The sequence below is a fragment of the Ahaetulla prasina genome, chromosome 4, assembly GCF_028640845.1.
Source record: "Ahaetulla prasina isolate Xishuangbanna chromosome 4, ASM2864084v1, whole genome shotgun sequence".
NCBI lineage: Eukaryota > Metazoa > Chordata > Lepidosauria > Squamata > Colubridae > Ahaetulla > Ahaetulla prasina.
The window spans coordinates 75,129,012-75,144,309 of NC_080542.1; the positions used below are offsets into that span (position 1 = coordinate 75,129,012).

The following is a 15,298-nucleotide window of genomic DNA, read 5'->3' on the forward strand; positions in this document are numbered from 1 at the left end:
TGTTCAGCATGTCAGAGAGATGGGGCTCATTTGAAGAAGAGCCCCACATGACACCTTGGGGAGATGTGGATTGGACACTGAACCTGGTTCCTTGGGGGGAGGGATTTGGGATTGCTTTCAATATCTAATTTTCACATCTATTGCCTCAGACCTTGCTTTTCTTTTGTTGCATTCAGTTCATACTCAGTAAAAGTACCTTTCTCTATAAACATGGAGTTGGGGTTTTTCTTTCTTGGGTTTTGAACGGAGGCACACCTGACATTAAGCAAGGTGTGCTTTACCAGCCATCCTGGAGAAATCTCTACCATTGGGGCTGAGCAAAAAATGTCTGACCAAGGCAGTGACCAGGAAGACATGGGGGCTGTGGATCAATTCCCCCTCAATCCAGCCACTGCAAAGAAGTTTCAGAGTGGATGTCAGAATTGCAGCTTGAAGAAAAGACAGCCAGAGCTAAGTGGTCACTGGGCGTTGGCAGGATGGACCTTCTGAAGGAAATCCTCTCAGGGGTGACAGTTACCAGATTCTGGTGTGGAGAGATGGCTTGGCAGGAAGAGAACAAAGAAGACCTCCTGCTGACTTAAGCTGTGCAGCTCCTGAAAGAGGCTCTGGAGAGTCATAAAGCCCGCGAAAGGTATGAGGGGCCGACCAGGGAAGAGATTGAAGACCCAAGAGGGTGAGCAGGGGCTCTGGCAAGCATAGAAGAAATACCCAAAGTCAGTCAAAGAGAGAGCCGGCTGCTGGGGCTCAGGCAGATGATGTAGCCCAGGGCTCCCTGGCGAGGGGGGCAGGAGCCCATAGGCATCAAATTCTAAAACTTTCACTGCTGACAGTAAAATACGGGGTGGGGGAATCCCATGGTGTTGGGATTTTTTTTATTTCAAGTGTGGAATTACATGGAAGAGTATGGAGAGGATTTCCCATCAGAAGCTGCCCATGTGCGATGCATCACCATGGCCCTTGAGGGGATAGCTGCTGAATGGTGGGTGGTCCTCCATGATGACAATTCCCCCTGCTGAGAAATTATGACCAGTTTATAGCGGCCCTTAGAGAATGGTTTGAAAACCCCCTAGCCGAACAAAGAGCTAGAAACAGGATGAAGTCTATCACTCAAGGCCGGATATCGGTGGCAGAGTACATCCAAGAGTTCCATGGGTTGGTGCGCCACATGAGGAGGTGGTCCCAGATGGCGTTGATGGAGTGTTATAAGATGGCCTCAAGGAAGAAATCTACATGGCTTGCTGCTCCCAGGGGCCTCCCCAAGATTTGCAGTGCTAGTATGTGATGGCCGGCGACATGGAGATTGACCTGGCCAGGGATCACTACCACGGGGGTCAGAATTGGAACAGGCCTTCCCTCACTCCTCCAAGAGAAAGCCCCAGAGTGTCCAAAGGGGATGCAACTGCAAAGCCTAAATCCACTGCCTGCTTCAGATGTGGGAAAGAAGGGAACCAGGTGGCCGATTGCTTCTCCAAAATTGGCTCCCAGCTGACCCCTGCTAGAGGAAAGAAAGCCGAAAAGCCCCCAGCCAAGTGTCGCAAGATGGCTATTCTGACCTCCTCACCTCCTCACCTCACCTTAATTAGCCGGCTCTTATCAGCTCTGGCAGCAAAAGAGCCAGCATCTGCCAAGAGCCCTCGTTAGCTGCCAAGACGCTGGTGAGTCACGGCCTTCAGCTCTAGTCAATCAGTGGATTTGCCTGATACAAAGAGACACACCAGCTCTTGCTGCCTTTTATATCCTGTGGGGTGTGGCTCCATGACTCAGTACTTCCTAGGCCTGCCCCTCCCCTGCTTCTGTTGTTCCCTTCTCTCCTGCCTACAAAACCTAGGATTCAACCATGCCTGATTGTTGTCAGCTGGGTCTGCAGGTGTGGCTTGGGGGGGGGAGTCAGGGGATGGAAGCCTCATTAGATCTTCCACCTGGCCTGCTTCTGGCTCCTGGAGCTGAGCCAGGGAGGCTTCTGAGGTAAGTCCTGATGGCCCTTCCTCCTCACTGTCCAAGTCACTTCCTGGTAGCAGGCCAGGCTCCAAGGCACTTTTGGGCATGGGGCCAGGTTCAGGGGCTGGAGCCACAACAACGGCCCTGAAAGGGGTGGAAGTTGTTGAGTTCACTTCCCCAGGCCTGGGGGAGGTGGGTCTGACCATTACAAAGGACAATGACACCAAAACCGACACCAATGATGACCCCTTGGAAAGTCAATGGGGTACCATCGGGGGAAGATGCTAACTTTCCTAGATTCTGGATGCACGAGGTGTGCATTCAGCCCTGAGATAGTAGACAAGATGGGATTGAGACTAAAAACAATGAAAGTTGCATCGCATTCTGCCAGTTGGATGGGTCAATAGTTGGGGGGGGGACTCACCCATGTTATGAACCTGTTGAGATGCAGAGGGAGGATCACCAAGAGACTTTGAGTTTCATCATAGCCCCTGGAATAGAAAGATCTCTCTTGCTGGAACTGCCTTGGCTACAGAAATGGAACCCCCAGGTGAATTGGAGGAAGGGATGGTTGTGCATTTGCTCCTCCCACCACCCATGAGTGGAAGGAGATGGACATTCTTGCACAGCTAAAACTTCAAAGGAGCTGGCGGTGGTGGCATGTGAACGCTCCCTGGGGAGGAGAACATCCCTAAGGAATATTGGGACCTCAGGGAGGTGTTCAGTGAAAAGGCATCAGATGTACTGCCACCTCACCGATCCACAGACTGCTTATTGAGATTCTTCCGGGGGTGAAGCTCCCTAAACCAAAGATCTACTTGATGACCCTTCGCGAGTTGGAAGAGCTACGGAATTTTATCAACAAAAACCTGAGTCAGGGCTTCCTCCAAGCAGCGAGGCCCTGAGTCACGGCTCTGTTTTTGTTCTGGGAGAAGGATGGCTCTCTTTGCTTGTCTGTTGATTACCGGAACTTGAATGCAAGTTGTGTAGAAAATGTGTCCCTGCTGCCCCTAATAAAAGACATGTTAGCTCACCTGGCGAAGGGGAAGATTTTTACTAAACTGGATTTGTGGGAGGCATACTACAGAATCCAGATAAAGGAAGGCAATGAATGGAACACTGCTTTCAATTTCCCCCTGGGTTGCTTCCAGTTTAGGGTGCTCCCTTTTGGACTGCAAGGGTAGTGTTCATGCAATCAATTAATGAGGTACTGCATAAGCACCTCTACAAGAGGATCCTAGTTTACCTAGATGACAGTCTCATTTACACCGAGACCATGGAGGAACACGTGAAATTGGTGCGGTCAGTTCTGAAAAAGCTCAGAGTGGCTGAAATGTATGATAAACTATCGAAGTATGAATTCCATCAAAGCAAGATTGACTGGGATACTGCATCTCAAATGAGGGGATAGAAATGGACCTGGAGAAGGTCCGGGCAGTCCTAAAGTGGGCACCCCCATGCACCTGTAAGCAGCTACAGAGTTTCTTGGGGTTTGCAAACTTTTATCAGCAGTTTATCCCCTCATCTGCACAAATTGCCTTACCTATTACCAACCTTCTGAAAACGAAGGGGGAGGCCAAGCCAAAACCTAGTAGGTAGCTCAAATGGAATATGGAGCATCAGGCAGCTTTTGAGAAACTGAAATGGCTGTTCACTGCTGAGCCAGTTTTGAAACACCCCGACATGTAAGCTCCTTTCATTGTCCAGGCCAATCCAGTGATGTGGCAGTTGGGACGGTGCTACTTCAAGCTAATGCTGATGGGTCCCTACAGCCCTGTGCCTACATCTCCCATAAATTGTCCAAGACTGAACAGAAATGGGCAATTTGGGAGAAAGTAGTTTTTGCAGTCCATTGGGCATTGTTAACTTGGAGGCATTTCCTTGAACGGGCGAAGCACCCTTTTGAAGTGTGGACAGGTCGTAAGAACTTAGAGGCCTTAAAAACCCCGTGAAAGTTGTCACCCAAACAAGTCAGTGGGCCCAACATTTCAATCACTTTAATTTCACCCTGTGCTACCTCCTGAGAGGAAAGAATTTTATGGCTGATGCCCTCTCAAGGTTGCCTTAATATAACAATGCACGACCGGAAATCATCTGGCCAGTTATGCCTTCAAGACAATTAGTGTTGTAGTCACTAGGGCCCAAACAAGGGGAGAACCAATCATACCCACTGGGCTGAGTGAGCAATTAAGGGATGCACTAAAAACAGATGAGTGGTTTGCCTCCCACAGAAATGAATGTACTGCTTGTGATGGTCTCGCGTGGGTTAGAGCGAAGTTGTATGTTTCTGCCAGCCTAATGGGAGTGGTGTTACAATAATCTCATGATGCAAAAGTTGCAGGGCACAAATTTTGGATTTGTGAAGACTTTACATTTAGTTAAACGACAATTCTGGTGGCCCTCCCTAAAGAAAGACATAGAAGCATATGTCACCAGTTGTCCTATATGTGCTTTAGCAAAAAGGCCATCTGGGAAGCCACCCGGGTTATTCCACAAAGCTCATAAAAAGCAGGCTGATAAGAAACAGGCCATCCCAAAAGAATACCAGGTGGGGGATAAGATTTTCCTTTCTACTAAGTACTTGCAAACTACCCAGAAATTGAAAAAACTGGGACCCAAATATGTAGGCTCTTTCCCCCTTGTGCGGTTAGTAAACCTGGTCACAGTACAGTTAGAGTTACCAAAAACCCACTGGAGAATTCACCTGGTGTTCCATGTTAGCTTGCTGAAACCTGTACAAACTTCCCCAATTCGTCCAAATCAAAAAAACCCTCTGGTGCCTCTCCTCATTGAAGGAGAACAACATTTTGAGGTCAAAGTAATCCTTGACTCTCGAAGGTGTAGAGGTAAAGTGCAGTATCTGGTGGCATGGAAACACTTTCCCCACTCTTATTCTGAATGGGTGAATGAGCAGGAAGTTAGAGCCCCAAAACATATACAATTGTTTCACAGGAAATATCCAGAGAAGCCATAGGATCGGGTAATAGTTTATGTATGTTATTAACTGCTTGGGGGTGCTAGAATATTTCTATGTTGTCTATTTTACTTTATTTTATTTTCTAGTACTAACGTCTTTTCTCTAGGAGGGCTGAATGTCAGCCTCTGCCTCTAATGCTTGCTTGCTATCAGCTGCCATTGTAACGTGATTTCAGTAAAAGTACCTTTTTCTATAAACATGGAGTTGGAGGTTTTCTTTCTTGGGTTTTGAACGGAGGCATGCCTGACAGAATTATTAAAATAAATAATATTTTAATAAATAATAGCATAAATAATATGCTATTTAGTTGTGTTAGAATTGTAAATTTAGAAATATTCTAAGATAAGTAATTACACCTAAACTTTTCTCCATTTGTATACTGTTTTGTCCTCATTTTCCTTCTTTTGTTCAGTATATTTAAATACCTGGTTATTACTTTCTCATGTATGGTCTACAATATGGCTAAAGAATAGTATAACAGGTTAATATGACTCAGCAGCTGATTTATCTCTGTTACTTCTGTTTTTATCTTCTATCTAGTTATCAAACCTCCAATACATCAAGCCAAGGAATCTAATTTTGCCTCTGCAAATACTACCTTTCCACCTTTCCACAAGAAAACTGAGGACTATTTGGTGAAATACAAACTGCTGGATCAGAGGGGCAGAATGAAGAAGATTCAGCATATCTCTGAGCATTGGAACAGGAAATAGGCCAGGTTTCTACTTATTAATGAAGGAGACTTTGAAAGTTATGCAGATTATTCAGCCAACAAGCAAGTATGCAATTAAACAAATATAATGGAAGCATTCTACTTAGATACATTCTCCCTGGTTCATCAGATGCAGCAGCAGAAAATTCTCTTCTATGTCTACATAGAAGACTGAGAATTTGCATATATGTTCATGACTATTTGCAGATTGACTGTTTCTGCTTTCTGTCTCCTAATAGATAAATGGCATGGTCTACTATACCAACGTGTAATGTTTGATGAGAGTATTTGAATTACATTTATGGAGGGTTTTGATATTGGGAGTGAGATTACATGAAGCAGTGCAGGATAATGATGATCATCATCATCTCATAACTACCATGGTGGTTAGACATAGATTGGTAGGTAGTTTTTTTAACTGCAGTGTATAGTTAAGAAAAAGTGAGTAACCCAAGTTAATCAGTCAACTTCTGTGCCTAAGAAGGACTAGTCTCCAAGCTTCGATCTAACACATGTCTTCACACTACACCATTACTAGTTTTCATATATGTAGCTTCAAAACATCTAGACATCTATGCAAATATTATTTTTCTTGAAAAGAAGGCACTCCTTTTGAATTCTATCTTCATTTCAGTCCTGTACTTTGTCTCTTTCTGATTTGAGTGTATGAGTATATTTGGTTTATTTATTTGCTTGATTTATTTCCCACCTTTCCTCTAAGAGTTCAAGGTGACTTTCATGAGATCTCCATGCATTCTACCCCTACAATCCTGTGAAGTATGTTGGTGGGCAGAGTCATTCAGTGGATTTCCATGGCTAAGTGGGGGCTTGAGTATCAGTCTCCCCATTTTAATCATAGTATCTTAACTACATTACTCTACACTACATAGAATTAGAGAATAGAAGAGAACACATGTAGAGTAAAATGAAGAATTCTTTTCTTTAGGCCAATGTCTTTGTGATAACATTTTTCTGAATATTATATTTAATCACACTATGCATTCAATAGAATTAGAAAACCATTAATTTGATCACTGCTTAAGTTTATTTGTTTGTAAACGTTGGTGAATGTTACCTGCTCTCCTTTTCCTGCAGGGCAATTTTAGTTTTGAATTTGGATGAGAAAAAAGATGAGGGATAAGCAAATCTTTCAGAGAGTTCAAATGGCTATCCATAAGAGTCTTGCAATATTCAGTATAAAAGTGCCTGTTGGCTTCCCTTTCTTTCCATTTTAACTAGGTACAGATAGTCCTCAACTTGTGTCCACAGCTGAGCTCAAAATTTCTGTTGCTAAGTAATACATTTGTTAAGTGAGTTTTGCCCCATTTTATGACCTTTCTTGCCAGAGTTGTTAAATAATCATCTCAGTTGTTAAGTTAGTAACACAATTGTTAAGTGAACTTGGCTTCCCCATTGACTTTGTTTGTCAGAAGGTTACAAAAGGTGATCCCATGGCTCTGGGACAGTGAAACTGTCATAACTATGAATCAGTCGCAAACATCTGAATTTTAATCATGTGATCATGGGGATGCTGCACTGGTTGTAAGTGTGAAAAATGGTCATAACTCACTTTTTCCAGTGCCGCTGTAACTTTGAATGGTCATCAAATGAATTGGGGTAAATTGAGAATTATCTGTACCTGAGGTAGCTACTTCAATCTGCTAAATGATAGGACATTTTATTTGTTTAATGAGTTATGTGTATAACATCTGGGCATTGAAATTCAGCACATCATAGGCATATAAATATATTTGGATAATATGTTGAAAATACTTTCCTGCTTTATCTGGTTTGGTAGTTTACAGATTGCTTTACCAACTTATGTCACACAAAGACTTGTCTTTCTGGTAGTATAGTGGGGAGCGATGTGGTTTTTTCTAAGAATTTTGCAACTCAATGAGAAAATATATTTTAACAATGTGTTGCTTGTGTCATTAGGTTATTTGCATAAATGTTTGTATAAAATAAAATAAAATAAAATAAAATAAAATAAAATATTCTTTCAAATGAATTTAATGTGTAGATCTACCCTTTTTCCTATCACCATTTATTTATTTATTCCAGATGATAGGGTTTCTACATTTAGGCTTTGGAAGCAAGTCTTTATGTTAGGATATAGGACAATTATTTTTGTTAGGGTATCTGGTAGAATAGCAGAGTGCTATTAATTTTACCAAAGCAACACTACCACCTAGTGCTCAGTTAAAATAAACACTACCATAATTTGTTATTTAACTGTTTATTTTAGGCATTGTGATTAAGAATACATTTATCAACTGCAATATTCGTTATATATTTAATAATCCCTTAAGTTATGAACCTGAACATGTGTCTTAATTTTCTGGAAACAGAAAATAGGAGAAATCAAACATTAGTTTTAACAACAGTCTAAAAATAAAACTATGTATGTAAAAGTATGTAAGATCATGAATTTCTGGGGTGGGGTGGGAAAATCAAACTTCTTGCAAGCTTTAATTTTGATTTGAAAAGTCAGAAAGTTTTTTTCATTGATCTAAGTTAAAGATTTATATATCATTGCCTGTGTTCATGCATAATATTAAAGCTGCAATTAAGTTACCAAAATAATTGGAACAATTTTGTATTTGTATGAGGTTTTAGAGAGTTGGAATCTACCCTGAGCAAGGAATATTGAAGCAGGTTTATAACTTTAACACAAAGGTTTATTCATGGAAATGCAAGCTGGAGGGGAAAAACCAAACTGTGAGCACATCAATTCTATTTGGAAGGTAGACAGGTAGTCAGAGTGCCCTGCATATTTATGCCTTAGGAACAAAGGCAGAAAAGACAACTTAGTTAACACTCTTATGCAAAAGCAACAGAGCAAAAGACAAAACAGAGTTACAGACCAAATCGCTAATTATCTACGTGTTGCTCTGCACTACATCCTACAACATCTTGAGTCTCCAAAGACCTATGCAAGGGTCCTTTTTGTAGACTTTAGTTCAGCATTCAATACCATCATTCCAGACATTCTTCTAACTAAGCTAAACCAGCTACAGGTACCGGAACAGACTTGTAAGTGGCTCACAAGCTTCCTAACAAACAGGAAGCAGCAGGTGAAGCTAAGCAAGATCACATCAAATACCTGTACAATTAGCACAGGGCCCCCCCAAGGCTGTGTGCTCTCCCCATTTCTCTCCTCTCTGTATACCAATGACTGCATCTCCAACGATCCATCTGTTAAGCTACTGAAGTTCGCAGATGACACAACAGTGATTGGTCTCATTCGAGACAATGACGAATCCGCATATAGACGAGAGGTCGAACGACTAGCCTTGTGGTGCAACCAAAACAATCTGGAACTGAACACACTCAAAACCGTAGAAATGGTGGTAGACTTTAGGAGAAACCCTTCCATATTTCCACCTCTCACAATACTAGACAACACAGTATCAACAATAGAAACCTTTAAATTTCTAGGTTCTATCATATCTCAAGATCTAAAATGGACAGCTAACATCAAAAACATCATTAAAAAAGGACAACAAAGAATGTTCTTTCTGCGCCAACTCAGTAAGCTCAAACTGCCCAAGGAGCTGCTGATTCAGTTCTACAGAGGAATTATTGAGTCTGTCATTTGCACCTCCATAACTGTCTGGTTCCGTTCTGCAACCCAATAAGACAAACACAGATTTCAGAGGATAATTAGAACTGCAGAAAAAATAATTGCTACCAATCTGCCTTCCATTGAGGACCTGTATACTGCACGAAGAAAGAAGAGGGCCGTGAAAATATTTACAGACCCCTCGCATCCTGGATATAAACTGTTTCAACTCCTACCCTCAAAACAACGCTATAGAGCACTGCACACTAGAACAACTAGACACAAGAACAGTTTTTTCCCGATGGCCATCACTCTGCTAAACAAATAATTCAATCAACACTGTCAAACTATTTACTGAATCTGCACTACTATTAATCTTCTCATAGTTCCCATTGTAATGTATCTTTAAATATTTTGGCGGGAAACAAGCACGTTGCTGATTGGTTGAAGCCGCCGGCTAAACTGTATTTAAGGAGAGGTTTTTCCCCAGCCCGGTTGCTGGGTTCATCATATATTAAAGAGCTGTTGTCACTACCCTGGTCTCCTGCCTCGTTACTGCCCAAACTTAACACTGGCGACGAAGGTGGGATCTCGAGGCTAAAAGCACCAGGAACGAGCTGAACGCACGAAAGAACCGAACCCAGCAAATTCAGGGCGGAAACGCAGAGATGGCCAGCTACACACCGCCCGCGCCGTTTGACCCATCCAAGGAGAAATGGGGAACGTACATGACCCGTTTCGAGAGCTTCCTCGAGGCGAACGAACTGCAAGGAGTTCCAGATAACAGAAAAAGGGCATATTTCCTGAGCCACTGCGGTCCCGAGGTCATCGACATCGCAGAAGCCCTGGCAGAGCCAACGCCGGTACAATCGGTATCGTGGCAAACGCTGCAGAATCTATTGAAGAACCATTTCGCGCCAACACCGTCCAAATATGTACGGCGTTTTGAATTTGGAGAGCGCAGACAGCAAGAGGGCGAATCCATCAGCGAATACATGGCCGCCCTGAGGAAAGCCTCCAAGGATTGTGGGTACCGAGATTTGGATGAGGAACTGTTAGAGCAACTCATCCGTGGGGTTAGAGACATTCGTTTGCGGAGGCGGCTGCTATCAAAAAGCAATCTAACGCTGGCAAACGCTCTGGACGAAGCCAGAGCTCATGAGATGTCCACCCAAGCAGCGGAAACCCTACAAAAGCCGCTCACACCAATGGCGAGCGCGAAATCAACCCCGGTCCACAACGAAGAAATCCAGACCGAATCAGACGGCGAGGATGAGGAAGGAGTTTTCCACACCGGGAGAATGAGCAAAGAAGACCGGGATGAATGCGGAAGTTGCGGAGGGCAACACCAGCGTCAACAATGCAAGTTCAAGGACGCTACATGTCGGCGGTGCGAGAAGAAGGGGCACCTGGCTCAAGTCTGTCGAGCACCCCAACCTTCCCGCCGAAAATTCAAACCAACCAATCAGAGCGCGGGATCGGCAAGGCGACCCGTGATTGGTCAAAACAAAAAGGGCGCGAAGTCAAATCGAACGACCGTGATAGTGGGTCGTGCAGAAACCCGCGTAGAGAAGAAAATCTTCACAAAACCGAAAATCGAAGGAGTGCCATGCCGACTGGAAGTGGACACAGGGTCAGCGATCACAATCATGTCCTGGGACACTTTTGCGAAAGCTTTGCCGAAAATCGCCAAACGCAAACTGCAAACACAGCAGCTAAGAGTTCAAGACTACCAAGGGAATCGCATCCCTGTTCGAGGGACAACCTCCGTCCGCGTCGAGTACGGACCACACAAGAAGACCCTGCCCATCACGATAGTCGAAGGGACCCTGCCAAGTTTGTTGGGACTAGACTGGTTCCGTGCGTTGGGCATGGGAGTGACTGGCATCTACAGAAATGACTTTAACACACTCATGGACGAATTTGAAGATGTTTTCAAGGACTGCCTGGGCAAGTACAAGGGGACCCCTATTTCTTTCAATTTAGACCCCCAGGTAGCCCCCATACGGTTAAAAGCAAGGAGGGTCCCTTTTGCCCTTAAACCCAAGATTGACAGGGAGATAGACAAACTCATCAGTCAGGGGATACTAGTGCCAGTCGATCACGCAAAGTGGGAGACGCCAATCGTCACCCCAGTGAAACCAGATGGGTCAGTTAGAATCTGCGCTGACTACAAGGCAACGTTAAACAAAGCCTTGCAAAAAGCGCCACCGGTCCCGTGGTGCAACATTTGCTGCACTCGCTGGGGCAAGGGCACGTTTTGCCAAATTAGATTTGGCCCAAGCCTATCAACAACTGCCTGTAGACGCCAACACAGCGAAGCCCAGACAATTGTGACTCACAGAGGTGCTTTCAAGTGTACCCGTTACAGTTTGGGATGAGTGTGGCACCTGGTCTATTTCAAAATTTAATGGAGCGACTTCTGCAAGGGCTCCGGGGTAGTCCCTATTTTGATGATGTATTGGTATCAGCAAAATTTAGAAGAATTGGGGAGCGTTTGAGAAAAGTTTTGGGCATTTTCCGTCAGCCGGTCTAAAGGTTAAAGTGAACAAATGCCAAATAGGGGTAGAATCAGAGAGTTCTTGGGCTACAGAATAGACAAGGAAGGAATCCACCCCACTGAGAGCAAGGTCAAGGCAATAAGAAAGGCTCCAGCGCCCAAAAACAAAACAGAGCTACAGGCATTCCTGGGTCTAGTGAACTTTACGTCTTTTGAAAAATAAGGCAACTGCTGCCGCTACATAAGTTACTGGGAAAGAATACTGTTTGGTCTTGGGGAAAGACGGAAGCGAGGGCTCAAGCAGTAAAACCTACTCTCGAGCGATAGCTTACTGATCCAGTATCATAGCACAATGCCATTGGTATTAGTTTGCGATGCTTCCCTTACGGGTGGGTGCTGTGCTCAGCCACAGGCTTCCAAATGGCACAGAAGCCCCAATAGCCTTCTACTCCAGAACGATGTCCTCGAGAGGAACTATAGTCAGTTGGATAAGGAAGCTCTAGCTATAGTATCAGGGTAAAAGTTTCACGAATCGTTTTGGTAGAGACTTTGAAATTGTTACAGACCATAGACCACTGTTAGGGTTACTGGCTGGCACATCGCCCAACGCCTGTGGCGCACCGATTGACCCGATGGACTATCTTTTAGCCGCCTACTCCTATAAACTGCGGCATCGGCCAGAAAAGAGTTGGGGCATGCGGACGCGTTAAGCAGATGCCCACTGCCAGGGGCGATCGAGGACCCCACTCCGGGGACGCCCATACTGTTAATTGACTCTCTGGACTCTGGCCCAGTCACGTCTAAGGAGGTGGCTCGGGCGTCATACCGGGACATTATTTTAAGAACTGTACTTGGTTGGGTACAAAGAGGGTGGCCCGCTGCGCCGGGCGAGCGTTTTAAAGAGTTTGTAAAGAAACGTGGGGAACTTTCGGCTCAAGGGGGGTGCCTGCTATGGGGGGATCGAGTGGTGATCCCAGAGAAATTGAGGAAAAGGGTGTTGGATCTCCTCCACGAGGGTCACCCAGGGATCGTGAGGATGAAGGGTCTAGCGAGAAGCTATGTGTGGTGGCCTTTAATGGACTCGGAAATTGCTGAAAGGGTAGGGAAATGCCAGGCCTGCCAGGAGTCCAGACCGCTACCCCCAACGGCCCCGGTTCGGGAATGGGAGAAACCCCAAGGGCCCTGGTCTAGAATCCACATTGACTTTGCCGGCCCCTTCCACGGCCAAACCTTTCTGGTAGTAGTCGATGCCTACTCCAAATGGCTGGAAATCATTCTCATGAGATCCATGACAGCCGAGGCCGTGATCTCAGTCCTACGACACCTATTTGTAACCCATGGGTTGCCCGACATGTTAGTATCCGATAACGGCCCGCAATTCACGGCAACCCAGTTTGAGGAGTACTTGGCAGAAGAGGGCATCCGGCATGCCCTCTTGGCGCCTTTCCACCCTGCGACAAATGGCCTTGCAGAGCGTTTCGTCCGGAGCGCAAAAGAGGCATTGTCCAGACTCAAGCCAGGCGACTGGCAAACAAAAATCGATGTTTTCCTGGCCGTCCAACACAGAACCCCCTGTGTCACAACCGGCAGAAGCCCAGCAGAATTATTAATGGGCCGAAAGCTCAGGTGCCCACTAGACCGTTTAAATCCAAACTATACACCGGAGGGTTACAAGGGGGGACTCGAAAAAACAAGAGGAATGGACATAGGCGACCGAGTGTGGGCACACAACTATGGTGAAGGTCCGACATGGGTAGCAGGAAAAATCCTAAACGTAACAGGTCCAAAATCATACTTGGTGGAGATAAAAGACGGCCGGGTATGGAGGCGCCACATAGACCAAATAAGAAAACGCATAGCCGAACAATCCGAATTAGACGAAACAGGCCCTGACTATACAATGTTTGAATCCACAGCTGACTCAAACCCGGGGAAATCGCAGGACTTATCTGAGTTCCAGGAGGTCCAGCGACGCCAACAGGTTCCATTAGAAAACAGCAGGGACGACTCGGCAAATAATCCAGGGCCGGATGGCCTAGAGGAGGAGCTGAGAGGAGCAAACAGCCCCTCCGCTCAGCTCGACCCACTCCCAGGGAATGAATTGCGCAGGTCCGAAAGAGTCAGGAGACGCCCAGTCTATTTGCGTGATTACGTTGAAAAATAATATGTAAATATCATGTAAATATTGGTAAAGTGTTTTCTGGGAGGGAAGGAGTGTAATGTATCTTTAAATATTTTGGCGGGAAACAAGCACGTTGCTGATTGGTTGAAGCCGCCGGCTAAACTGTATTTAAGGAGAGGTTTTTCCCCAGCCCGGTTGCTGGGTTCATCATATATTAAAGAGCTGTTGTCACTACCCTGGTCTCCTGCCTCGTTACTGCCCAAACTTAACACCCATCACCAATCTCTTTCCACTTATGACTGTATGACTGTATGACTGTAACTTGTTGCTGGCAATCCTTATGATTTATATTGATATACTGACCATCAACTGTGTTGTAAATGTTGTACCTTGATGAACGTATCTTTTCTTTTATGTACACTGAGAGCATATGCACCAAGACAAATTCCTTGTGTGTCCAATCACACTTGGCCAATAAAAATTCTATTTTATTCTATTCTATTGCCATCACTTTGTCCTCCTCTCCTCCTCCCTCCTCCTCCTCCTCTCTAAATAAAGTGATTCAGTTTGAAAAATTGAAAACGTGAAAATACATTTAAAAAATCATAGAAATAACTGATTAATTAGATTAGTGTTGATTACGTTTTTTCAATATGAACTGTTTGTCCATTTTAACCTATGCCCATTAAACAATGTCTAAGAAGACTATTAATTCAATACATTTATTAAAATACATTCTATTCTTGTGGATCCGGATACAACAGGAATTTTTCAGGGATAATATAAATACAATCAATGTATTATGTACTGTAGGAGCTTCAAAAGGGATTTGAAAATCCCTTTTTTGGTTGGTGGATGTGCTTTGTTCTCAGAAGGATGAGAAGCCAAGGAAGACAGGAAAATAACAGATTTTTGCTAGATTCTAACAGAAAAAATAATTTCCAGGTTTGCTTTATTTGCATAAAGAAGAAACATGAATTAACAGGAATTTAAAGCTCTGTAAATTACCCCAATTAATTATTATAGAAGATCATCTAAAGTTCAAGTGATATAATTTTTTTCTTTTCTTTTTCTTATGTTTTTAATGTAATAAAAGTTCAATAAAGTATATTTAAAAAAAAAGAAAAGAAACAAGGTTGAGAACAAAGCACATCCACCAACCAAAAAAGGGATTTTCAAATTTTAGATTTTTAAACCTTAAAACTTTTAAATTTTGAAAACTTTAAAAGAACTAGTACATTTTTAAACTATTAATTTAAATTTTTCTTCTGGAAAACTGTGGCAATATCTTCCACATCCTTAAATGAACAACCAAAATGAAACATTTTAAAACTATTTTTTTCTCTTTCTTCAAGCATATATTGAGATAAAATCTCTACTTTTACCTAATTTTTATCTTTAAAAGAACCAGCAAAAAGAAACAAACTCATGGAACAGGGATTGTTACTATTGCTGTATGCAATATATGTTCCATCTGTGCGTTT

The 15,298-nt window shown here is 43.8% G+C and overlaps 1 protein-coding gene across 1 annotated transcript in view; it reads left to right on the forward strand.

The window, feature by feature from the left end:
- PDE1C (phosphodiesterase 1C) overlaps positions 1 to 5,628 on the forward strand; it is a 424,232-nt gene extending 418,604 nt beyond the window's left edge. The window contains exon 18 of the mRNA XM_058181457.1: positions 5,456 to 5,628. Within this exon, the coding sequence (XP_058037440.1) occupies positions 5,456 to 5,628 (173 nt within the window). The remainder of the gene's footprint in view (positions 1 to 5,455) is intronic.
- The last annotated feature ends 9,670 nt before the right edge of the window (positions 5,629 to 15,298 follow it).